The sequence below is a fragment of the Natator depressus genome, chromosome 2 (genome assembly GCF_965152275.1).
Source record: "Natator depressus isolate rNatDep1 chromosome 2, rNatDep2.hap1, whole genome shotgun sequence".
In the NCBI taxonomy this organism is placed as follows: Eukaryota; Metazoa; Chordata; order Testudines; family Cheloniidae; genus Natator; species Natator depressus.
The window spans coordinates 3,733,029-3,759,760 of NC_134235.1; the positions used below are offsets into that span (position 1 = coordinate 3,733,029).

General features: G+C 46.7%; 1 protein-coding gene across 5 annotated transcripts in view; it reads right to left on the reverse strand.

Moving 5' to 3' along the window:
* Window positions 1–26,732, reverse strand: part of ARHGAP39 (Rho GTPase activating protein 39) — a 412,713-nt gene that overhangs the window by 134,500 nt on the left and 251,481 nt on the right. For all 5 annotated transcript variants that reach the window (XM_074943732.1, XM_074943729.1, XM_074943731.1 and 2 more), the window contains one exon: window positions 7,197–7,758. In XM_074943732.1, coding sequence (XP_074799833.1) covers window positions 7,197–7,758 — 562 coding nt within the window. The remainder of the gene's footprint in view (window positions 1–7,196; window positions 7,759–26,732) is intronic.

The following is a 26,732-nucleotide window of genomic DNA, read 5'->3' on the forward strand; positions in this document are numbered from 1 at the left end:
AACCTTTATCCTGTTATCCCTCATTGCTCCCCACATCCCTGACTCCCACATACAAGCCCCTCCCTGGTGCTTATGCCTCACCAGTATCTGGAGCCCGTTCTGGTCCCCTCCCTTAGTCATCACTCCACCAAACTCCACATTGTTTGCTCTTTAAACTTTGCCAATATCTTTCCAACAATGAGATGCCCAGAATGAAACCCAGCATTCCTGGTTCAGGCTCCCACAGCCAGGTACAGTGGGGTTAGCCCCTCCCTGCTCCAGGACTTGAGGCCTTTGCATGTACCGTCACAAAATTACATAGGCCTTTTTTCCATTATATCACTTTGCAGGCTGGCAGTTCACAGGTAAAGGCACTGGGGGAGATGGCAGAAGACAGCCACTTGGAAGCCTGTTGGAGCTCTAATGGTGTTCCAAGCTGCCATAGGTGCATGGGTACTTATCTGGCTCTGTTGGACGGCTACTATGCATCATCGAAAACAGGCATCTGCACTAAACGGTGCTGCTTCAGAACTGATGATGAAACCAATGATAAAGTGCAAGCTGCTGCATGCATGCCAGCCCAAAGAGGCAGAGCTGGAAAGCAATCCCCCACCCACTATACAAACACAAGATACAGGGATCACACAGAGGGTGCCCAAGCTTTGCCTGAACGAGGCCTATTCTGGCAATTTGCCTGGGGCCCGAGGGCCACAATTAACCTGTATAAAACTGGAGCAGGTGGCAGCTACTCATCTTCAAGGCCTTGCAAACCACTGCCCAGTATCTAGCTTCAAAACCACAGTCTCCAACACCACCTGGTAGCTGCCATTATCCTGGGTCCCTTTCAACCCACCACAGGGACAGACAGCACTTGTGGCTCTAAGGGATGGCCTCCTTGTGCCCAAAGAGAGGACAAGTCCATCCACACTCACCTTGCTGGACCCCTCTGCTGCACCTAATACCACTGATCACCAGATACCCCTGTCTGGCCCTCGAGAGGTTGCCGGGGTGACCAGAAATACCCCGAAGTGGCTCAGGCCTGTCCTCTCCAACCAAACCCAAGAGGTTGTTATGGAGAATTGCTTCTCTACCTCCAAAACCCAATAACCCCCACATTATTCAGCATCTCTAGGCAGCCAACAAGGGCTGAATGGCCAGGAAGACACAGACAACACCCAGCTCTGCTGCTCCCCTACCTCCTCGAATGTAGCCAGCACCATCGCCCAGCTTGTGTGTCCAACTCAGAGCATCACCGTGGGCACAGAGCAGTCGGACCCAGGCAAGACCAACTGATACTGGTAAGAAGAGAGAAGCACTTTCAAGAACTTGCCTTCCCTGTAACCTCTCTGCTATCCAGGGCCTATTCCTGCATATTAAATCAATCTGTAGGCTTTTGGTCTTTGGGCATCTTTACTGGGTGCCCAAACAGTCATGGCAGCAAAACACTCCCAGTTTCCATCTGCAACTTGCCAGAAGCGTATGCCTGCTTGTAGCAGACTCAGAACTGGCCATGCACGGCTGCCAGGCTCGCTTACTGTAACCCAGATGTCGGAATGAAGCCCCGAGCCCTGGAAAAGCTCCATGAAGTACAAAATGCATCAGCCTGTCTGATAGCAGCACTTGGAGCCATGAACACAGCGCTGTGGGGCTCTGCTCACTGCACTGGCTCCCTTCTGAATACAACCCAATAAAAGGTCCCTGTCCTGATATTCGAAATTCTCCATGGAAATGACCCCAGCTACGTGAGAGATCACCTCCCCTCCTCAGCCATAACTATGTTCCACTGGAACCATGAAACAGTCAACCTGTGGGGAAGGCTCAGAGAATCATGGATGTTCAGGCCAGAAGGAATCACTAGGATCACCTAAACCTAATCTGACCTCCTGCATAGCACAGGCCACAGAACCTCACCCAGTGCTTCCTGCATCAAGCCCAGATTTTATGATTGAACTAGATCATATTTTTTAGAAACACCCAATCTTGATTTAGAGGTTCCAAGTGATGGAGACTATCACGTTCCTCGGTAAATTGTTTCAATGGTTAATTACTGTCTCTGTTACAAATGTTTGCCTTATTTCCAGCCTGAGTTTGTCTAGCTTTGGCTTCCAGCCATTGCATCTTGTTGTGACTTTGTATGCAAAGATTAAGGAGCCATCTACTATCAGAAATCTTCTCCTCATGTAGACACTTACATGAGACCAAACTTTACCAGGAGACAGATCTAGACTGTGGAACTCAATGCCACAGGAGATGAGATGACAGGCCTCATCACTTAGAACTAAATCTAAAAAACCTCATCTCTCAGATTTCATCTTCCCTTAGTAAGTTCTTCGTATACACAACACACACACTCCCCCACAAATGCTAAACTATTAATCCAGCTAGTTCTCCCACAGACTGAGAAGGGAGAAATGGTTATTGCTGTATCTACTTTTAAATATGTGGAGGCGATGCCCAAATATTGTTTATGGTGATGGGGACCAGACAAGCCAGTAGATCAGATAGATTCAATAGATCTTTAACTCACATATGCAGCCTCTGGGGAACACAAGACCCATGTTGTGATGCTCCAACTTGATTTAAGGGGTCTTGCTGTACATAATTTAAGGCAGAGAGAAGCTAAGAGGGAGAGACAAGGATGAAAGAGGTTTTCAGCTATGATTTGAAATGGGTGGAGAGATACAGAAAGGCTGTTCTAGGCAGCAGGAGATGCACAGGAGAAGGAACTTGCACAATAGGTGACTAGATTTTGAGCAGGGACAGAGAGGGATTTGGAAGGACAAGACACGCTTAGACGGTCATGTTGCTTGGACTGAGGCCGGGTCCACACTACACAGTTAGGTGGACATAAGGCAGCTTACGTCGACCTGTGTCACTGCCGATGTCAGTATCCTACTACACCGACATAACTCCACCCCCATGAGAGGCGCAGGGCTTATGTTGGTGTAGTTAGGGTGACGCAGTGTCCCGTAGACACTCTGTTCCTTACATCGACTGCTGGCAGTCTTGTCCATTGCATGGCATGAGCCATGAAGCTGAGAAGAAAGCTGGGAAGCAAGGGCCCACCTGCCCCCCAACTCCCTGGAAAGCTAGGTGGTTGGACCCCACTCCTGGCTGGGAGTCAGGGCGAGAGGCCTGGGTGGCTGGACCCCACTCCCAGTGGCGGGGGATGGGGGCAGCCCGGGAGCCTGTGAGGCAGCCAGGGTCTCAGCAGGAAGCTGCCAGCAGAGCTGATCACTGCGGTGGCTTACGTTTCTAGTATAGACGTACCCTAAGTCGAGCCTTTTAACAAAAGTGGGGAAGGGGGGATTTTGAACCAGATCAGGAGATGAATGAGGCACCTGGGCAGCTGTGACTTGGGAAGGCCATGGAGAAGGAGGAACCAGGCTACGTATAATTAACAAACTTGTATACACATGTGTTGATATCTGTGTTTCTGCAAGACTAAACCCTTAAGCAGCTGCTGTCAAGATGAGCCTAAGTGCTAGTGTGCAGGGAAAACAGAGGGTTGCTCCCCAGCCTTGGTTTGAATGACCAGCAGGGGTTACACCAGACAGTAGGCTCCAATGCAGAGCTGTAATAAAGAGAATCAACCAAATAGCACATCATGCTGTCGATGAAACTAGATTTAAGGCATTTGTTCAAGAGTCCAGATCAAACAAGCAGAGCAATGTTTGTCCCCCGGGGCACCACACATACTGGATGGGAGCTGAAGGGACAGAGAGAGTTCTTCCCTCCTGAGGCTAGGACGTTGCTTAAGAAGCTGCTGACTATACAGCAGGGGAAACGTGGGTCAAGAAATAAAGGAAACTTCACAGCCAACCGCATGGCTTATTTTAATGACTGTCTGCAGCTCCAGCCTGCCAGGAAAGGTGTTGGCACCTTTGTTCTCTCTCTGATTTTGTAGCGTTGTCATCTCAGGGACTCCTGGTGAGTTATTATAAGGTAAAGGAAAAGGAAACAGTTTAATGCATTTTCACACCTCGTTAAAAAAATAATTTTCTCCTGAATGGTCGTCAGGTAGAGAGCATTAGCTGCGGCTTGCCCCGGTCAGGAGTTAATATATGGTTTACTGCTTCATGATTGAAAATAAAAGCCTTACGTTAATAGTGTCTAGAGTAACCACTTACTAGCTTTAACTGCAGCGCCAGACAGCAAGGAGGTGGAAAGCAGATGATTCAGGGATTGCCATATTGCAGATGACATTTATAGGGAAATGACACTTAATGGGTCAGAGCTGAAATCGAACTTGCAGAGGGGCAGCTTTTAAAGATGCAGCTGCTCCTCTTTCCAACTCACCAGCAGAGTCTGGAGAGAAAGATGAGATGTGCTGAGGTCTAACTTCCTCCTCGCCCTCTCGATGGCCTGAACATCAGCCCGTGCAGAATGCAGCTCAGGGCTCGTCTACACAGAAAGAAAAACCCATGTCTGGCCCATGCCAGCTGATTCAGGCTCAGACTGCAGGGCTGTTTCCTTGCTCTGTAAACTTCTGGACTCAAGCTAGAGCCCAAGCTCTGGGACACCCACCACCAGCTCACTGGGTCCTAGAGCCCAGGCTCCAGCCCAAGTCCACACAGTGAAACCGCCCTGCAGCCCAAGCTCTAGTCAGCTGCCACGGGCTGGCTGCAGATGTCTAGTTGCTGTGTAGACAAGAGAAACCCATCCTTATCTCCCTTCCAGTCACAGACTCATAGACTTTAACATCAGAAGGGACTAGCATGATCATCTACTCTGACCACTGGCACATTGCAGGCCACAGACCCTCATCCACCCACTGCTGTAATAGACCCTTAACCTCTAGCTGAGTTCCTGACGTCTTCAAACCATGGTATGAAGACTTAAAGTTACAGAAAATCCACCATTTACACTAGTTTATACCTGCAAGTGACTTGTGCCTCATACTGCAGAAGTTGAATTCCGCTCACCCCCGCCCCAGGCTCTCTGCCAATCTGAGCCAGGGGAAAATTCCTTCCCGACTCCAAATGTGGCGATCAGTTAGACCCTGAGCATGTGGGCAAGACCAGACAGACAGACACCTGGGAAAGAATTTTCTGTTGTAACTCAGAGCCCTCCCCAGCTAGTGTCCTGTTTCCAGCAGTCGGGGATTTTTGCTACCGGCAGTCGCCAATGGGCCACATGCCATTGTAGATAGTCCCATCCTACCATCCCCTCCATAAACTTATCAAGCTCAGTCTTGAAGCCAGTTAGGTTTGTTGCCTCCACTTCTCCCCACTCACTTCCAGATACAGTCCAAAATGCCCTCTGCCTATCTAGGGACATTTACAAACCTTCCATGAGTGTCAGCCTCTTCTTAGCTCATCGAGTGGCAACATTTTTCTTATTTCTCCCAGTGCCCTGGTCAGCCCTGGTCTGTGAGCCTTCTCCTGTATCCTATCAATGTTCTTTCTGTGTTCAAACCTCACCTGAAACCATCTCTTCTGCCGCCTGCATCTGGGTCCGGGGGTGGGGTGTGAAATGCTCTCCTTTGCACTCCCCTGATCCTGGCATTGCTTTGTGCATGGCTGTGCCCCCATGCACTGAGTGACAGAGCAATATCCAGGCTGCTGACTGACACGGGGCTCCAATGGGCACTGGGGGCTGAAAGTGCAGCCCAGGATCAATGTGTTATGGGTGTGCCCCAACCATACTCTCTTTTCTCCAGTCATGCCCTTTTCCCTGCTAGGCTGTAAGCAGCTGGGAGCCCCTACACCTGGGTGATCCTCTCCAGACTTGCCTAAAGCAAGTTTACAGCAATGTCACACTAGTGACGCAGTGCAAAGCAAGGAGGAGCTGGCTTGGTGTATTTCCCATTGCGAAGCATGTGCACTTTGGGAGACAGTTGGCATGACAGACACTGCACAAAATGAGATTGGGTGGTGCAAGCTTTTCCCTTGCTCCTGCGAAGAGCACATGGAAGCTTTTACACTGTCCCATCCCTGCAAACCGCATCAGTTCAAGAGCACTGTAAGGATTTGCTCCCATGAAGAAGCAGGCTCAGACTACACGCTTGTGCACACCCGTTGGGCTACCAGAACAAAACGCTGGCAATCCCACTGCCTCATCCTCATTTAGGACCTGAATCCTGCTCCCAGCGAAGTCAAAGGGAGCAAGAGCAGGCCCTAATAGCTCTGATGGCTTCAAACCTGTGCAAGGAGCATGTAGATTCAGATTTAATGCTGTGCTCACCAAAGTGAGATTAGCATTGTGAAGCTTGTGTGTCTAGATAGCAACTTCCACAGCAGAGGGGGAGTACAGGAAGTTGTCACTTCTGAAGTGCAGTTCAGCTCTGAAAAGGGACCCTTAACAATGGCCTTGTGGGGTCTTTCACAGACGCCAGATGAAATGTTCTAAATTTATGAGAAACTGTTTTTTCCAGCTGCCAGCTCCACAGCCTGCCCCTCACGTCTGAGTAAAGCTGGGTGCTGGTCTCCAGCTTCTGTATCATCACTGATAATAAGATTCTGCTGTTGGAACGGAGTTAATCATTCTGATGATGATGCAAAAGCCAGGAGAGAATCCAGCTCCCTTCCCCACAGCTGGGTTGCCTCTGCAGGGCTAACAGGGGTAGAAAACGGAATTTTGTCACTGAAGTCAGGATATCGGACTCTGAATGTGCAGAGGAGCCCTTTTTCCATACTTGCCATAATCAAGTGGGCCATCCAGATAGCCTGGCTGCTCTCTGCTGACAGAGTGCCGTGCCAGTGTTCACGAACCGGCAGGACATGCACATCGTTAAAAATCACACCGCAGCAATCTGTGACATTTTCATCACTAGAGATAAGCAAAATGCAGGTCTGGCTACTTACATTTCTCCTCAGAACAAATACACGCTGAGGGCCAGCGCAGGACTGTGCGGGCCCTGAGCAGAGATGAAGAGGGCCCCAAACATCTGTATGTTACACATGTGTGCATGTGGCATGTGTGCATGTGTAAAAGAGCCCAGCTGGTGCTTGGTGAAACCATTAGTTGTCATTTAGGTCTAACATGAAGCTATTGAGCTCATTTCATGCTGGATCTCATGCTGGATTTCACAGTGTCCCAGGGATGAAAGGCCAGTGCTAAAGCCTATGGATGCTTTCGCTAAGCCTCTCCGGCTGGCCGGTTATTTACAAGTGCTTCACTCGTCTCACAGGGAGGTCACAATGCACAGTACAAAAGGAAAAAAGGGTTTCAAGTTCTTTAGGGTAAACACCAACCAACAGCGGTCTCTCTCTTACCTTTGGTGTCATTCACCGGATCCATGTGCCGGTAAATATATCCTTCTAGGTAGGAATGGAATTTGGGAGTGGGCGGGAAGAAGGCCAGGCAAATAGCCAGTAGCTCCCAACCCCGTGCCAGACTCTCATAACGGAAGTTCTCAGTGGTCTGCCGGCACAGCTGGATGTACAGCTCGTCCCTCAGACCCTGCATGCTCCAGCCTTTGGTGGCGATCTCCAAAGCCACGTTGAGTTGATCTGCCTTGGCCCGCCGGTCCCCCATGTACATCTGAATCAGTTTAAATATCTCACATGCTTCCTTCTTGACGTTGCGGTCGGTGGTCATGATCATGGGCTTCTTGATGGACTCGCTGCTCCAGGCCAGCATGTTGGCAATGGAGACCTTCCTCCGGAAGAGCCCTTGGGTGTGCTTGTTGAAGTGCTTGGAGGCCCAGTTCTCAATGTCCGTCTCCGAGGAGGGCTTTCGTAGGGTGAAGGTAGGGAAGACACAGCTGGCACTAGGCATCATATTTCTGTTCTGTCTGCTGCTCTCAAACTGGGCACAGGCACCAAGATCCTCCGACTGAGAAACAATAGCCAGACAAGTCATTGTTACTACCTGCATCGACCCACTTAGATCCTTCACAGACAGTGAACAGCAAATCAATCATTACAGAATTAACAGGGCACCCAATGCACCCACCAAGTTGTGGACACTCCTAGGAGAAGGGTTCCTAAACCCCACAAAGATGTAAAACTAACAGACAGAATCATGGATAATAAGTAAAACACTTCATCAGTCACATTTCACCAGCCAATATTGTCAGCTACTACTGGGAGAGGCTATATTAGAGCAGGTGAGCGAAGCCACTGATCAGCCGATGTCATTGCTCCATTCATCCCCCCTCCCCACTGATCACTATGGCCATTTTGCTCACTCCTACTTACAGCTATGGTCAAAGGAAGCCAGTGGGACTGTACAAGCTGTAACTCCACGGAGAGCTTCCCGCAGTGTGGAAAGCAGACTGGAATGACAGATGGCATTACCTGCCTTAGGCCTCTCCATGTAACTGGGATATATACAAGTCATCATCTCAGACCACTGGTAGGCTATACATGTTTATCCAGCTCAGTGTACAGCTGGAAAGGGAAGACACTCACCTGTGACCAGAGACTGCTGAGTAGAATATGCTCCACCAAGCCACACTCTTAGGGTCATGAGTTTTCATATGTCCATGTGCCCGGTGAGGGAAGGGGTTTTTGGGGTCTACACTGGGGCCATGTTTTGTATTCAGAGTTGAATACAAATAGGGGTTAATGAGATATTTCCCTCTGGACGTTCAGAAGCTCAATATTGGGCTGGCTCTGTACTAGGCAGAAATATAACCACATTCAAGAGGAATATGCTGCACAAGTGGGCAGTTATTCACCCAACAGACTGTGGCCTGGAAAGATTTAGTTCTTTAAAACCTCCATACAGACAGGCAGGCTTTGGACATTACTTTGCATAGGATTTTGTCCCCTGTCCTGCCCAACTTTCCCTGCCCTGCTACAGGCTCGCTATAGTACTGAGAATGCCTGTTGTACGGACATCTGTTTGTGGCTTTTCTCTGCATTGCGCTGTGGAGCCCCTCACTCACTAGGCACGTGGCAGCAGTGTACAAGCATCAGCCCTCCACCTCACCCTCCATGGTGGGCAGAGAGGGGACCTGGCCCTCTGCCCCTGACCTGGTTGGTTAAAAGGCTGGGAGGAAATCCCACGCCAGTTCTACCTCTCATTGGAAGCAAATGACAGCAGGAGCTCAGCCCGACCCAAGTGGGGACAGGGGATTGGTTGCAGGACACTTGGTTGGCTCTGGTGGTGGGAAGAGGACCAAGGGCTTGGGCAGTGAGCTGCTACAGCTGCCTTAGGGAGCAGACCCAGATGCAGCCTGGATCTGGGGGGCTGGGGCCTGGCACATCGAACAGGTCAGGGCACAGCTGCAGCCAGACGAGAGACGTGGTCCAGACACAGCAGAGGAGACCTGACCATCATGGCAACCACAGAGACAGACACCCGGCAACCCAGCAGAGAGCAGGAATCACCACTCAGGGCTGGCATTGCTCCCAAGCACCCGTGATCCCTGCAGGGGTAGAGGAGCCCTCTTCTGGCACTGGAGCTGGGGCAGTCTGGACTGTTACTCAGGCTCGACAGCAGTGCTCTGTATTTCGGCACCGGGGACTCAGGATGTTGTGCTATTGCTGGGGGGGGACTCCATGTAGGAGCTGCCAAACGGCTCCTTGCACTCATCGAGCTATCGCCCCGCCCAGATAAAGTCACTGGTTTATGTCCAGATGCAGCATATATTTGTGGGGTTAATGCCTGCCTCCCAGAGGCTGTGGAAGGGGGTTGGACCTGTGGGAGGAAGTGGGGTTCTCCACTCTTAAACATGTGATTTGGAGTATGGGGAAGGCACCAGAAACCAGCAGCAGACAGCTCTTGGGAAAGGAGAGCAGCATGAGCTAAGTCCCATTTGGTGCCTGGGGAGTCCAGTATTTTGGAAGGGCTTCCAGACCCAGTTAGGTCTTCAGGCACAAAAAGGTTCTGCCAAGGCCTAGATCCCAGGAACTTGCACATGAAGTTCTAGGCTTTTTTGCGAAGAGTTGATGTCAAAGCTTTCCCCCAAATACAATAACTGCCCTCTGGGCACACCCTAATAAGAGTCAGTATTGCTCTGCATGACACATTTGCGCCTGCCATCTCAGGACCTCAAAGCACTTTACAAACATTAACGAACTAAACCTTGCAATGTCCCTGTCGGGAACGGTCATTTCCATTTTACAGATGGAGAAACTGAGGCAGGGAGGAGGGAAGTGATTTTCCCACCATCAATGTGGCAAAACCCAGACCTGTTCCTTAACCACAAGATCATTCTTCCTCCCCAAATACATACTCTGCACACTGAATGCAATACATCAGTGCCCAGCACAGCCTTGGAAGTCATTGCCTTAGCCTGTCTCTCATGGCACAGCTATACCGATATAACCCTCAGTGTAGACACTCTTATTCTGCTATGAGAGTGGCTTTTTTTGGTTTAGTCTAAACCTTGACTCATGCAACCTAAGCCAGATTGAAAAAAGGCACTTTTATATCCAAATAAGGTTTTCTACACAGGGGGCTATACCGGTATAACTACATGGTTTAAATTCACACCTTACCTTATACCATGATCGCTTTCCTGTATATACAAGCTCTTAGTAGTACATAAAGTGCACTGTCACTGTCTGCGTTGATATAAAGCTGTCTAACCCGACAGAACATGACTTGGGGGGTGAGACCGGAGAGACTGAAAAATACAAGCTGCAAAGACTACTCAGGCCATGAGTTGTACAGAATATAAAGTAGTACAGAATTTAACCCAGTATTCATATTCTAATAAGAACCCTGGAATGAAAGCATTAAGGCAGCTATGAACATCAGTCTCTTTATACATGCAGCTAACAATTCCATCTCTGTTTACATGGTGCACTTTTCATTACTACTTTTTGCATGTGATGCTTCACTCAGCAATTAAATGCAGCCAGCTCTGGTTGAAATAACTGCTATTTAACTAAGCACACCAATGCTACACCATAGGGTAAACCAGGAAGTGATGAAAAAAATCCTATCTCCACTAGAAATGGAAGGCAGACAGAATACAATACTCCAAGTTGGCCAAGAAGCTGGGGTTGATACTCCTACTCTTGTGAAAATGGCTGTAGGAGCTTTACTAACCACAAGGGAACAGGTCCTTGGTTTTTACATCTCATCTGAGACACATTCTGCAGCTGTGTGAAAATACTCACTAGCTCCCAACAGCTCAAAATAAATGTGTTCTGGCAAAAGACAGATATCCAGGGGAGGTGGGAATGTGAACGTGGTGCACTCATGGAGAAGGCCACTGGTCAGAAAACTTCACGAGAAAACTTCATCTTTCCATAGTGACAGAGTAACCAACTTTACAGGAAGGGGGTCACAAAACCAGCTCTGCTCTCACTGAACATCTCCCAGGCAGAGCGTCCTGCATATGTGCACTCTACAACATATGCAGAGATGAGTTTGTGTGTAGGACCTAAGGTGAGAGGTACGGTGTTTTTAATGTTAGTTCCACAGCATTGAAGGGATTGGTTTTGGGTATAACCAGCAGTAGTTGGCTAACACAGTGTAACTTTAAGAAAGGAGGAAAGTCTTGTGGTTGGGGCAGAAGCCTTAGGAGTCAAGAGACTCACATTCTATTTCCACCATTACCCCAAATTTCCAGTGTGACTTTAGTCAAATCATTCCATGACTCAGTTTTCCCACTGGTAAAAGGAATTGATGTTTGCCTACTTCAAAGGGCTGTGAACTGAGAGAATGACTAGGCAGAGGGGGAAAAACCCCAAATTCAGCAAGGTCTTTCCCACAAAAGTAGAGTGTAGGGGTCAGAGTCAGGAAAGCATTGCTGTTCAGGACATCACATAAGCATGTGCTTAAGATGCACTAATTTGTGCTGTCCTGAACCAGGGCCTAGAACAGGAAGTGTGAACTACCCTAAGCAGAAAGGACAGAGATTTTCACTCCAAACACTAGGGCCCCCTTCTGCCTTAAAAACAATCATTGAGCAAGGGGCAGGGAAAGCAGAGCTGAAGTTAACACTTCAATTATTTGGATCATTGTAGCTCATAGACACCCCAGTCACGGACCAGGAACCTATTCCATGGGGACCAGACAGTGCCCTTATGACATACACCCTGTGACAGAAAGTGAGAGGAAGTTAATTCATGTTTGCAAAGCACTAGAGATTAATACTGATTTGAAATGGGAGGCCTTGTCAGTGTGCCTTTAAAATTAGCTGTGTCTAGGAAATGTAGACCAGATGTAAAGATAAACGTATTTAAACCAAAAACTGATAGCGATTATAGCATGTGATTATAGCGATCATAGCATTGTTGGGGATTGGTCCTGCTTTGAGCAGGGGGTTGGACTAGCTGACCTCCTGAGGTCCCTTCCAACCCTGATATTCTATGATTCTATGTATGATGGGATTTTTGCATAAAGTCAGGAAATGTAACTATCCCTAAAAATAACAGCTGGCCCAGAGGGCAGAGTGAGGTGAAGTCTGGTGGCTTAAGCCCTCAACTGGAAATCAAGAAATCCTGAGTTCTAATTTCAGCTCCCAAACCAATTCCCTTGCACAAGTCACTTCCCCTGCTTCAGTTTCCTTAGGTGCAAAGTGTATTTGTATTCATATTACAGTAGCCTCAACTAGGGCCCTGATGTAGTAAGTGTTGTACAAACATACAAAGATGGTCTTTGCTCCAACCAGTTTACGATCTAAGAAGACAAACAGATTATGAAGACTAGAGAGGGAGATGATCCAATATATACATTTTTAATACAGAGTGATACAAAATAATCAACAAAAGCAAATGCAGTTATGTCCATAAACAGGTGCAATCCCCTCTCTCTTCCACTTAGGTCCTCTGAGCCTGGCTGATTTCCTGTGGGCAATCCTGAAGCGGTGGTGTTGAGAAGGGATCAGGAGCAGCTCAAGGAAGGTGTTCCATACATAGGAGCAGAGATCATATTTGCTGTCTAAATACAGAGAGTTTTTTGCCCACCTCACAGGGCTGTTTGGGGAATTTCTTTGTTAATGTCTGTAAAGTACATTTAATGTAAAAGCTCCCTATAAATGCCATGATTACTGTTAGTGACCAGACACATGGTGATGGCCACAACAACACCATAGAAAGAACAGCAAGAGAGGAGAGCGCTAAGTTTCCATCAATTTATATGGCCTTTATCACTGTAGTATCTGAGCATCTCTCAGCTGTTCATGGTAGTATCTGAGCATCTCTCATGTAGCTGAGCATCTCTCATGTAGTATCTGAGCATCTCTCAGCTGTTCATGCTCGCAGCACCCTGGGGAGGCAGAGAAGAGTTCTCTCTATTTACCGATGGGAACGGAGGCACAGAGAGGCTAAATGACTTGCCCAAGGTGTCACAGAAAGTCTGTAGCTGAGCTGGGAATTGAGCCCAGGGCTCAAGTCCCAGGCAAGCACCCTTTCCACTGAACTCCACTGCCGTTCTGTACCCCCAGCCCTGCAGCTAGCCTGCCACCTGCACATCACCACACCCTGGGCCCAGTCCTCCAAAAAAGCTCATGAAAGCCATTGATCGCCTTTGCAGGTCTACAAGATGGAGCTAGCATGACTAAATAGCCCTGCAGTCACAGCTGTGCCAGAAAGGGGCATGAGAAAAGCAGGGGGATGTGCCACACGCTGACACAATGTGGTTTCTTTAGAGAGAGGCAAAAGCAGGAGGGACTTTCAGCAGGATTTGGTTCTACACCTCATTCAACTTTTGCAGTAGGTTCATAGAATCATAGAATATTAGGGTTGGAAGAGACCTCAGGAGGTCATCTAGTCCAATCCCCTGCTCAAAGCAGGACCAACACCAACTAAATCAACCCAACCAAGGCTTTGTCCAGCCGGACCTTAAAAACCTCTAAGGATGGAGACTCCACCACCTCCCTAGGTAACCCATTCCAGTGCTTCACCACCCTCCTAGGGAAATAGTGTTTCCTAATATCCAACCTAAACCTCCCCCACTGCAACTTGAAACCATTGCTTCTTGTTCTGTCATCTGCCACCACTGAGAACAGCCGAGCTCCATCCTCTTTGGAACCCTCCTTCAGGTAGTTGAAGGCTGCTATCAAATCCCCCCTCACTCTTCTCTTCCGCAGACTAAACAATCCCAGTTCCCTCCGCCTCTCCTCATAAGTCATGTTCCCCAGCCCCCCAATCATTTTCGTTGCCCTCCGCTGGACTCTCTCCAATTTGTCCATATCCCTTCCGTAGAGGGGGGACCAAAACTGGACACAATACTCCAGGTGTGGCCTCACAAGTGCTGAATAGAGGGGAATAATCACTTCCCTCCATCTGCTGGCAATGCTCCTACTAATTCAGCCCAATATGCTGTTAGCCTTCTTGGTAACAAGGGCACACTGCTGACTCATATCCAGCTTCTCGTCCACTGTAGTCCCCAGGTCCCTTTCTGCAGAACTGCTACTTAGCCAGTCGGTCCCTAGCCTGTAATGGTGCATGGGATTCTTCCTTTCTAAGTACAGAACTCTGCACTTGTCCTTGTTGAACCTCATCAGATTTCTTTTGGCCCAATCCTCCAATTTGTCTAGATCACTCTGGACCCTATTCCTACCCTCCATCGTATCTACCTCTCCCCCCATCTTAGTGTCATCTGCGAACTTGCTGAGGGTGCAATTAATCCCATCATCCAGATCATTAATAAAGATGTTGAATAAAACCAGCCCCAGGACCAACCCTGGGGCACTCCACTTGATACCAGCTGCCAACTAAGTATTGAGCCGTTGATCACTACCCGTTGAGCCCGCTGAGTTCAGATCATATTAGGAGATGGGAGAATGGGCCGGGGGACAGGTGAAGGGAGGGATGCTGACATGACCAATGAGCAGCTGAAGAGGAGAAACAACTTCAAAGCAGCATATTCCCTAGCACCTTATTTTAGGGCAAGGCCAATAAATGAGTGCAGGAGCCCAGGGAATCGAGAGGTCAAAGGTCTATTTCCAGCTCTGGGAGTCAGGGATATGGCAGAGCCTTCTTTTGCCTTGGGCTGATTGGAGAAGAAAAATCTTGGTCTCCAGGGACCCAATCCTGCATCTCTGAAGACAGATAGGAGTTTTCCCAGGTCCTCCACTGAGATCAGGGCTTGGTTGCTGCAGGCCCCGCTGTGTTATCTAACATCCAATCAAGCAGTCGTTTGTACAGGGCCTAGCACAAGACCCTGATCCTGACTGGGACCTCGAGGCACCACCGTAATACACATATTAAAAGGTAATACGGTTACCTTACTACCCATCTCCCATTTCCAACCTTTGCAAATCAAGCTTGATGACATTTACAATTGCTATGCTCCTTGTCTCAGGTGAAAGTGGCATATTCTCATGGAGGATAAGGGCATCAATGTCTATTAGCCAAGATGGTCAGGAACACAATCTCATGTTGTGGGTGTCCTTAAGCCTTTGACTGCCAGAAGCTGGGACTGGACGCCAGGGGATGGATCACCCAATAATTGCCCTGTTCTGTCCATTCCCTTTTAAACATCTGGCACCAGCCACTGTTGGAAGACAAGGTATTGGGCTAGATGGACCACTGGTCTAACGACCCAGTATGGGCATTCTTATGTTCTTACCTTTCCTCTCTCTTATCGCTAAGCCACCACTCAAGGCAGCTCCTCGGCTGGTGCAAACTGTCCATTGGACTTCAGCAAAGCACCGACAATTTATATCAGCCGAGGATCTGCCCCTCAGCGGGCAGCATTCAGTGCTAGCTAAATAAGATTTACAGATGAAGACATAGGCACAAGTTTTGCTTTTTAAACTCTTCAGTCGACTATTATTAAATACGTATATTCTAGTAGCATCCATAACCCTCCCTGGGTTCAGAGCCCCATCGTGCTGAGGGCTGTACGACACAGAAAAGAAACGATCCCAGACCTGCAAATCTAGCTGTCAAATTGAAGCTCCAGTTCAGAGCTGTCCATAAGTCCTAGGCTACTGCTGCTTTCTCATCCACAATGTGACTTCTCTGCGCAGGCCATTTGGTGGCAAAGCCTCGCTGCACAAGCGGCAGGAAGGTCTCCGAACGAGACAGGAAACTCCAACGTGCTTCTACAGGAGCCCTGTTTTACTGCTGCTGAGGTGGGCGACATGCCTACAAGCCTCGTGTGACTGAGAGCCACATGAATAGACTCACAAAGCCTGGGAGCCTTTCCGTGGGCAGGATGGACCTCTGCAAAGCTGCGCAAAGAGCATCCATGAATGACCCTCATCTCCTGGGGCAGACAGGGCCGTCCTAACAGTTACAGACAGTAGCTGCTGAGTCTCTCCTCCCCCTAACCAAAGTTACCCCAGGGATGAAGCTGGCCCTGTATTTCAAAAGCCAGATTCCCAGCTGAATGACCTTTAAGTACATGGACTCTGCAAACACTGAAACGCTTTAAGGCACTGTGCAGCGAAGCTTATTTCTTTTTGTCAGAATCTTTGCCAGTTTGGAAATATGCCCTGGGATTGATACAGAGGCCTCGGACTATTTGTTGCTTCTGATTTGGAAGAATCCACTGTCCTTCCTTTGTCACTTCACAGCTGTGTTTTCCACTGGGGCCCACTCAGGTATGACATCAAGAACGGCTATACCGCTTTGCTATTACTGGGGCCTCCGCCCAGTGCAATATCTCATCGCTGCTGAGGCCTCGCTCTTCTGTGCTCTGCATGAGGAGAACAGGGCAAAGACGAGCCAAAGTGAGATGGAAAGGGGCAGAGGCAACGGGGAAACCAACAGCAGCAGGAAGAAAATGAGAGCAGGTGGGTGCAGGGGAAGTAGTGAGAAAACCACCCAGAGAGCTACGTGTAAGGGCTTTGATCCCTCCTGCTGCATTGAGCACGTACGGAGGGTTTGAATTGCTGTCTGATCCGTTGTTTAAATAAAACGACATTTCTTTTACTCCCAGGAGTGAACTATCCCCAAAACATTTGGTACTTGTAGGGAGGGTCAACAGGTCCAAGGGATAACGTGAACCAGAGATTTTAGAGAGTGGAAACGTGCTGGGCCCCATCTCCCTGTCTGTGCAGGACTGCCCCACTGCTCATTACTAGTGGTTTGTCCACACGAGATTCAACTGCCCCATGTGACAAGGTTTCCCCCACTTCCCTTGGGAGACTGTCTCCGTGCACTCCCATCATCAGCAAGTCCTTCTTACTGCTCACTCTCAGGGCAGGAGGATAATCTGTGGGCCTAGGCATCAGGAGATCAGCAGTTCTCTTCCTCACTCTGACACAGACTCACCTTTTGACTTTATGAGAATGACTTTGCCTCTAGGCTTTTGTCTCCCCATCTGTTAAACAGGGCAAACATTAATAGATTCATAGATATTTAGGTCAGAAGGGACCATTATGATCATCTAGTCTGACCTCCTGCACAACGCAGGCCACAGAATTTCACCCACCACTCCTACAAAAAAACCTCACACCTATATCTGTGCTATTGAAGTCCTCAAATCGTAGTTTAAAGACTTCAAGGAGCAGAGAATCCTCCAGCAAGTGACCCGTGCCCCATGCTACAGAGGAAGATGAAAAACCTCCAGGGCCTCTTCCAATCTGCCCTGGAGGAAAATTCCTTCCCAACCCCAAATATGGCAATCAGCTAAACCCTGAGCATATGGGCAAGATTCATCAGCCAGATACTACAGAAAATTCTTTCCTGGGTAACTCGGATATCACCCCATCTGATAGCCCATCACAGGCCATTGGGCCTATTTACCATGAATATTTAATTACCAAAACCATGTTATCCCATCATACCATCTCCTCCATAAACTTATCGAGTTTAATCTTAAAGCCAGATAGATCTTTTGTCCCCACTGCTTCCCTTGGAAGGCTATTCCAAAACTTCACTCCTCTGATGGTTAAAAACCTTCATCTAATTTCTAGTCTAAATTTCCTAGTGGCCAGTTTATATCCATTTGTTCTTGTGTCCACATTGGTACTGAGCTTAAATAATTCCTCTCCCTCGCCGGTATTTATCCCTCTGATATATTTATAGAGAGCAATCATATCTCCCCTCAACCTTCTTTTAGTTAGGCTAAACAAGCCAAGCTCCCTGAGTCTCCTTTCATAAGACAAGTTTTCCATTCCTCGGATCATCCTAGTAGCCCTTCTCTGTACCTGTTCCAGTTTGAATTCATCCTTCTTAAACATGGGAGACCAGAACTGCACACAGTATTCCAGGTGAGGTCTCACCAGTGCCTTGTATAACGGTACTAAAACCTCCTTATCCCTACTTGAAACACCTCTCCTGATGCATCCCAAGACCGCATTAGGTTTTTTCACAGCCATATCACATTGGCGGCTCATAGTCATCCTATGATCAACCAATACTCCAAGGTCCTTTTCCTCCTCCATTACTTCTAATTGATGCGTCCCTAGCTTATAACTAAAATTCTTGTTATTAATCCCTAAATGCATGACCTTACACTTCTCACTATTAAATTTCATCCTATTACTATTACTCCCGTTTACAAGGTCATCCAGATCCTCCTGTAGGGTATCCCTGTCCTTCTCTAAATTGGCAATACCTCCCAGCTTTGTATCATCCGCAAACTTTATTAGCACACTCCCACTTTTTGTGCCAAGGTCAGTAATAAAAAGATTAAATAAGATTGGTCCCAAAACTGATCCTTGAGGAACTCCACTGGTAACCTCCCTCCAGCCTGACAGTTCACCTTTCAGTAGGACCCGTTGTAGTCTCCCCTTTAACCAATTCCTTATCCACCTTTCAATTTTCCTATTGATCCCCATCTTATCCAATTTAACTAATAATACCCCATGTGGCATGGTATCAAATGCCTTACTAAAATCTAGGTAAATTAGATCCACTGTGTTTCCTTTGTATAAAAAATCTGTTACTTTCTCAAAGAAGGAGATCAGGTTGGTTTGGTACGATCTACCTTTTGTAAAACCATGTTGTATTTTGTCCCATTTACCATTGACCACAATGTCCTTAACTACCTTCTCCTTCAAAATTTTTTCCAAGACCTTGCATACTACAGATGTCAAACTAACAGGCCTATAATTACCCGGATCACTTTTTTTCCCTTTCTTAAAAATAGGAACTATGTTAGCAATTCTCCAATCATATGGTACAACCCCTGAGTTTACAGATTCATTAAAAATTCTTGCTAATGGGCTTGCAATTTCTTGTGCCAATTCCTTTAATATTCTTGGATGAAGATTATCTGGGCCCCCCGATTCAGTCCCATTAAGCTGTCTGAGTTTCGCTTCTACCTCAAATATGGTAATGTCTACCTCCATATCCTCATTCCCATTTCTCATGCTACCATTATCCCTAAGATCCTCTTTAGTCTTATTAAAGACTGAGGCAAAGTATTTGTTTAGATATTGGGCCATGCCTAGATTATCCTTGACCTCCACTCCATCCTCAGTGTTTAGCGGTCCCACTTCTTCTTTCTTTGTTTTCTTCTTATTTATATGACTATAGAACCTTTTACTATTGGTTTTAATTCCCTTTGCAAGGTCCAACTCTACTTGATTTTTAGCCTGTCTCACTTTATCCCTACATGTTCTGACCTCAATAAGGTAGCTTTCCTTGCTGATCCCTCCCTTCTTCCACTCCCTATATGCTTTCTGCTTTTTCTTAATCACCTCTCTGAGATGCTTGCTCATCCAGCTTGGTCTACAACTCCTGCCTATGAATTTTTTCCCCTTTCTTGGGATGCAGGCTTCCGATAGCTTCTGCAGCTTTGATTTAAAATAATCCCAGGCCTCCTCTACATCTATAAATTCTTCAGTCCAATCCACTTCCCTAACTAATTTCCTTAATTTTTGAAAGTCAGCCCTTTTGAAATCAAAAACCGTAGCTGCAGATTTATTTTTATTAATCCTTCTGTTCAGTTTGAACTGAATTAGCTCATGATCACTTGAGCCAAGATTATCCCCTACAACCATTTCTTCTATGAGGTCCTCACTACTCACCAAAACCAAATCTAAAATGGCATCCCCTCTAGTCGGTTCAGCAACTACTTGCTGAAGGAATCCATCAGCTATCGCATCTAGGAAAATCTGAGCCCGATTATTATTACTAGCACTCGTCCTCCAGTCTATATCTGGGAAGTTAAAGTCTCCCATGATCACATAGTTTCCATTAGTATTTACTTTATTAAAAACATTAAAAAGGGCTCTATCCATATCCAGATTAGATCCCGGCAGTCTATAGCACACCCCAAGCACTATCCCAGGGGAGGCTCTAATAGTTTTCTTCCCCAATTTAATTTTTCCCAGATGGACTCAGTCATATCCATTTCATCGCTTCTTATTTCTTTACATTCTATCTCATCATTGATATACAGTGCTACTCCACCACCTTTACCTTTATTTCGGTCTTTCCTAAACAGCACATACCCTTCAATACCTGTAGTCCAGTCATGACTACTATTCCACCATGTTTCTGTTATCCCTAGAATATCTGGTTTCACTTCCTGCACCAGTAGCTCTAGTTCCTCCATTTTGTTACCTAGGCTCCTCGCATTAGTGTACAAACATCTTAATTTTTGCTGTTTGGCCTCACTCACATTCTCTACCCTATTAGGCACGGTCATTCTACAGCCAGTATAACCTAATAGACTGGTATCCACACTGCCCTTCCTCCTACCCACGGCTGTATCCACTCTTACTTCATTTTCTTTCCTCTCAATGCTAAATTCTGGTGTGGAGATTACCTGGACATCTCCCAACCATCTCCCCCTAATTCCTAGTTTAAAGCTCTCTTAATCAGTTGTGCCAGCCTCCATCCTAGAAGTCTATTTCTTTCCCTACTCAGATGAAGTCCATCCCGAGAGAACTGTCCTCTATCCATGAACGCCTCCCAGTGGCCATACATCCCAAAGCCCTCCTTATAGCACCACTGCCTGAGCCATCTGTTGATAGTCATAATCTTGTCACACCTTTGTTGCCCTTCTCTAGGAACAGGCAGAATCCCACTAAAGATCACCTGAGCCTCAATTTCCTTAAGCGTCTTCCCCAGCCTAGCATAGTCTCCCTTAATACTTTCCAGCGAGAATCTAGCCGTATAATTTGTTCCCACATGAAGGATAATTAGGGGATTCTTTCCTGCTCCCTTTAGAATCCTTTTCAACCTCAGCTCTACATCCCGTATCTTAGCACCTGGAAGACAGCACACCCTCCTATTCTCTGGATCAGCTCTGGTTACAGGCCTATCTATTCTTCTCAGTAAAGAGTCCCCAATCACATAGACATTCCCCTGTTGCTCTGGCTGTTGCAAGACTTCATCATAGCAATGTAGGGCTGGAAGGGAACTCAAGAGACCAGCTAGTTCATCCCCTCATGCTGGGGCAAGGCCAAGTCCATCTCACCTCCCCGCCCCCGCACCCTCCCGCTAGATGTTCTTAACTTCTTAACCTGTTCTTAAAAACCTCCAGTGATGGGAATTTCACAACCGAACAAGATAACCTGTTCCAGTGCTTAACTTTCCTTAGTGTTGAAAAGATTTTCCTAATATCTAATCTAAATCTCCCTTGCTGCAAACTAAGATGATTCCTTCGTGTCCTACCCTCAATGAACATGAAGAAAATTGATCACCGTCCACTTTGTAACAGACTTATCAGGTCCCTCCTCCATCTCCTATGCTCTCGACTAAGCACACCCAATTCCTTCAACCTTTCCTCACAGCTCACAGTTTCTAAACTTTTTATCAGTTTTGTTGCTCGCCTGTGGACTCTCGCCATCGTGCCCAAAACTGGACATAGTACTCAACCAACGGAGGCCTCTTCGACGCCTCTAAAGTGCTTTGATGAGTGGCACTAGAGATGGGAAGAATATTAGTATTAAGTGCTCCTTCTTTTAATTTCATCCCATGATCATTATTGTCCCAAGGTATTTAGGTAACATGGTATGAAAACTAGGGGCCATCACCAAGCCAACTGCCAGCAGACTCAGGGACACCCACTCCCTGGCACAGCTGCATTTCTGCTGTGGGTGATACTCCTGTATCATCACTTTCTCTAGCAACAAGCAGCACAGTCAGGGCTTCCAAAGACACTTCCCATTCTCAACAAGTCTGGTCAGTTGCTCTTCAAAAATTGTCTGAGCTGAAATTTCACCTGCTAAGTCTCATGCATATCATATGAAAATGAAAGGTTATAATCATGCCACTGAATCTGATTTGCCCAACCAAGAGCAACGATACCACAGCCAGCAGCCTGAGTTTGCAGACAACCAAACAGACTGAGGTGTTGCCCACAGAGGCTGCAGGTCCCAGCATGCAATGCCGCTTCTTCATCAGAATGCAAGCTTACTCTGAGCAAAAGGCTGCATTGCATGCTGGGATCTGCAGTCCCCAGAGGCTGCACATCTGTATTTCAGATGAAGGATGAAACCAAGTTGATTTACTGTAGAACTTGATGGATCACATTTGATCCTGGTGCTACACTGGTCCCACTTGCACCCAATGAACAGAAGTGTCATAGAATCATAGAATATCAGGGTTGGAAGGGACCTCAGGAGGTCATCTAGTCCAACCCCCTGCTCAGAGCTGTCTGATTGGGTAACCCTTTGTTATGGACAATTTCTGCAACCCTCACAGAAAGTGCAAGCACACAGGCTTTGTACAGGGGATAGAAGAGGGAGTGGGGGGAAGGACTATTTCCTGCCAGCCTGGAGGTTTGGTGCACAGCAGCTGAGCAGCCTCTTCTCAGCCCCTGGGGGATAGGCTATAGCAGCAGCTGGAGCCCCTGTTTGCCCTCTTCACAAGGGTTTGGGCCAGGGAATCCATGCAGTGGCTGACCCCATGATTACTTTTCCAGCCTGCCCCCATCATGTCTTAAAATCCCCTCCACTGTGCTGCACAGAGAGGTGCCAAGGAGCTGAGCTCTGCAGCATGCAGGAGGGTATGAATCCCAGCACCTGGCCTGGCACTCGCACAGGAGAACCACAGCAATTCAGCTGCATTAAGGGTCGTTTGGATCCAAAGAGGGTCAGGGGATGGGGTGGGGTGGGGGACATATAGGGGTGGGGGCATGCAGATCTGTTGAGAAACAGTCAAATGAAAAAAGTCCCATTCAATTACATCATGTAATGGGAGACAGCTAAAAAGTGACAAGTTTTTAAAGTGCTTATATACCAGTGCTAGAAGTCTAAATAATAAGATGGGTGAACTCGAGTATCTCGTATTAAGTGAGGATATTGATATAACAGGCATCACAGAAACTTGGTGGAATGAGGATAATCAATGTGACACAGTAATACCAGGGTACAAAATACATCGGAAGGACAGAACAGGTTGTGCTGGTGCGGGAGTGGCACTATATGTGAAAGACAGCGTAGAGTCACATCAACTAAAAATCTTAAATGAACCAAACTGTAGCACAGAATCTCTACGGATAGTAATTCCATGCTCGAAATAATAAGAATATAGCAGTAGGTATATATTACTGACCACCTGACCAGGATGGTGATAGTGACTGTAAAATGTTCAGGGAGATTAGAGAGGCTATAAAAACAAAAAACTCAATAATAATGGGGGATTTCAACTATCCCCATATTGACTGGGTACATGTCACCTCAGGATGGGATTCAGAGATGAAGTTTCTTGACACCTTAAATGACTGCTTCTTGGAGCAGCTAGTCCTGGAACCCACAAGAGGAGAGGCAATTCTTGATTTAGTCCTAAGTGCAGCACAGGATCAGGTCCAAGAGGTGAATCTAGCTGGACCTCTTGGTAATAGTGACCATAATACAATTACATTTAACATCCCTGTGGCGTGGAAAACACCACAGCAGCCCAACACTGTCGCATTTAATTTCAAAAAGGGAGACTACACAAAAATGAGGAGGTTAGTTAAACAGACATTAAAAGGTACAGCACCCAAAGTAAACACACCATAATAGAGGCTCAACTTAACTGTATACCCCAAATTAAAAAAACATAATAAGAGAACCAAAAAAGAGCCACCGTGGCTAAGCAACGAAGGAAAAGAAGCAGTGAGAGGCAAAAAGGCATCCTTTAAAAAGTGGAAGTTAAATCCGAGTGACGAAAATAGAAAGGAGCATAAACTCTGGCAAATGAAGTGTAAAAATACAATCAGGAAGGCCAAAAAAGAATTTGAAGCACAGCTAGCCAAAGACTCAAAAAGTAACAGCAAAAAGTACATCAGAAGCAGGAAGCCTGCTCAACAACCAGTGCAGCCACTGGACGATCGAGATACTAAAGGAGCACTCAAGGACAATAAGGCCGTTGCGGAGAAACTAAATGAATTCTTTGCATCGGTCTTCACGGTGGAGGATGTGAGGGAGATTCCCAAACCTGAGCCATTGTTTTTAGGTGACAAATCTGAGGAACTGTCCCAGACTGAGGTGTCATTAGAGGAGGTTTTGGAACAAACTGATAAACTAAACAGTTTAAGTCACCAGGACCAGATGGCATTCACCCAAGAATTCTGAAGAAACGCAAATGTGAAATTGCAGAACTACTAACTGTAGTCCGTAACCTATCATTTAAATCTGCTTCTGTACAAACGACTGAAGGATAGCTGATGTGATGCCAATGTTTAAAAAGGGCTCGAGGGGTGACTCCAGCAATTATAGGCTGGTAAGCCTAAAACCATAGTAAAGAACAAAATTGTCAGACACATAGATAACATAATTTGTTGGGGAATAGTCAATTCGTTTTTTGTAAAGGGAAATCATGCCTCACCAATCTACTAGAATTCTTTGAGGGGGTCAACAAGCATGTGGACAAGGGGAATCCAGGAGATATAGTGTATTTAGATTTCCAGAAAGCCTTTGACAAGGTCCCTCACGAAAGGCTCTTAAGAAAAATAAATTAGTCATGGGATAAGAGAGAAGTTTCTCTCATGGATTGGTAACTGGTTAAAAGATAGGAAACAAAGGTAGGAATAAATGGTCAATTTTCAGAATGGAGAGAGGTAAATAGTGGTGTCCCCCAGAGGTCTGTACTGCAGTCCTAGTCAACATATTAATAAATGATCTGGAAAAAGGGGTAAACGGTGAGGTGGCAAAATTTGCAGATGATATAAAATTACTCAAGATAGTTAAGTCCCAGGCAGACTGCAAAGAGCTAAAAAAGGATCTCTCAGATTTGGGTGACTGGGCAACAAAATGGCCGATGAAATTCAGTGTTGAAAAATGCAGAGTAATGCACATTGGAAAATATAATCCCAACTATACATATGAAATGATGGGGTCTACATTAGCTGTTACCATTCAAGAAAGAGATCTTGGAGTCACTGTGGATAGTTCTCTGAAAACATCCACTCACTGTGCAGCAGCAGTCAAAAAAGTGAACAGAATGTTGGGAATCCTTAAGAAAGGGATAGATAATAAAATAGAAAATATCTTATTTCCTCTATATAAATCCATGGTACACCCACATCTTGAATACTGCGTGCAAATGTGGTCGCCCCATCTCAAAAGAAATATATAGGAAATGGAAAAGGTTCAGAAAAGGGCAACAAAAATGATTAGGGGTACGGAACTGCTGCCGTATGAGGAGGGATTAATAAGACTGGGACTTCTCAGCTTGGAAAAGAGACTACTAAGGGGGGATATGATAGAGGTCTATAAAATCATGACTGGTGTGGAGAGAGAAAATAAGGAAGTGTTATTTAGTCCTTCTCATAACAAAAGAACTAGGGGCCACCAAATGAAATTAATAGGCAGCAGGTTTAAAACAAACAAAAGGCAGTATTTTTTCACACAACGCACAGTCAACCTATGGAACTCCTTGCCAGAGGATGTTGTGAAGGCCAAGACTATAACAGGGTTCAGAAAGAACTAGATAAATTCATGGCGCATAGGTCCATCAATGGCTATTAACCAGGATGGGCAGGGATAGTGTCCCTAGCCTCTGTTTGCCAGAAGCTGGGAATGGGCGACAGGGGATGGATCACTTGATGATTACCTGTTCTGTTCATTCCCTCTGGGGCACCTGGCGTTGGCCACTGTGAGAAGATAGGATACTGGGCTAGATGGACCTTTGGTCTGACCCAGTATGGCCGTTCTTATGTTTTTATAGTGCCTGGCCTATTGCACAAGCTGGACATTTCTCCTGAAAATTCTGCATGTAAGTCCTGAACCTCGCTAAGCTGTTCCCCCACATTATAAGTGTCTTGGAGTCAAAAGGGAGGAACCAAGAGAGGTGAGAAAGCAAAAGGAAGGATGGAGGGCAACCAGCTCAGCATAGCAGCCAAGTGCTCTGCTTCTAGCTACACGTGGGAATACCCCAATTCTCAGAGCATGGGTCTGTTAGTGTTAAACACACCCATGCCCTAGGGATGTTCTGAAACAGGAGCCTCTCGGCAAGGAGTTTGCAACCAGAATAATGCCATGTGAATCCCACTTCTGGTCTGTGTGTGTTCCACGTGGGTGAACTACACATATGTGCACCAGAAACAGGATCCATATGGACAAACACTTAAACAGCCATGGTTACTGTTAGGTAAGCAGCCATTCTTTATGTAAGCAGAGTCAGGAATGCAGAGCTGAGAATGGTCACTTTGGCTGATGTGGGATCCCCAGTTTCTTTGTTATTGGGGCAGGAAGAATAAAGTGTTGTTACCCTGATTATGTGAATCAAGGACAGTGGAACTGTTTTATGACAGAGGGACTCGCCATCAACTAAGTAGCACTTGCTAGACAAGGGACATGGATTCCAAAACCCAGTGAATTGAGAGAGGCTGGGGACAGGTATTTGTACCTGGTGGTGTGGGCCCCTTTTCAGGGCCTGAAACACCAACTGCATCTCCTCTCTCTCCACTGTGGAACATCACAGCTAACTTTGATTCCATTAGGCGTCTAGTCACAGGCTGCTGAGCTGAATTCACTTTGGGCCAATGGTGCACCACACTGAGGTTCCCCTACTACAAGCTGAAATCACTTAAGAGCTGAAATCACTGAGTGCTGTGTTAGCTAG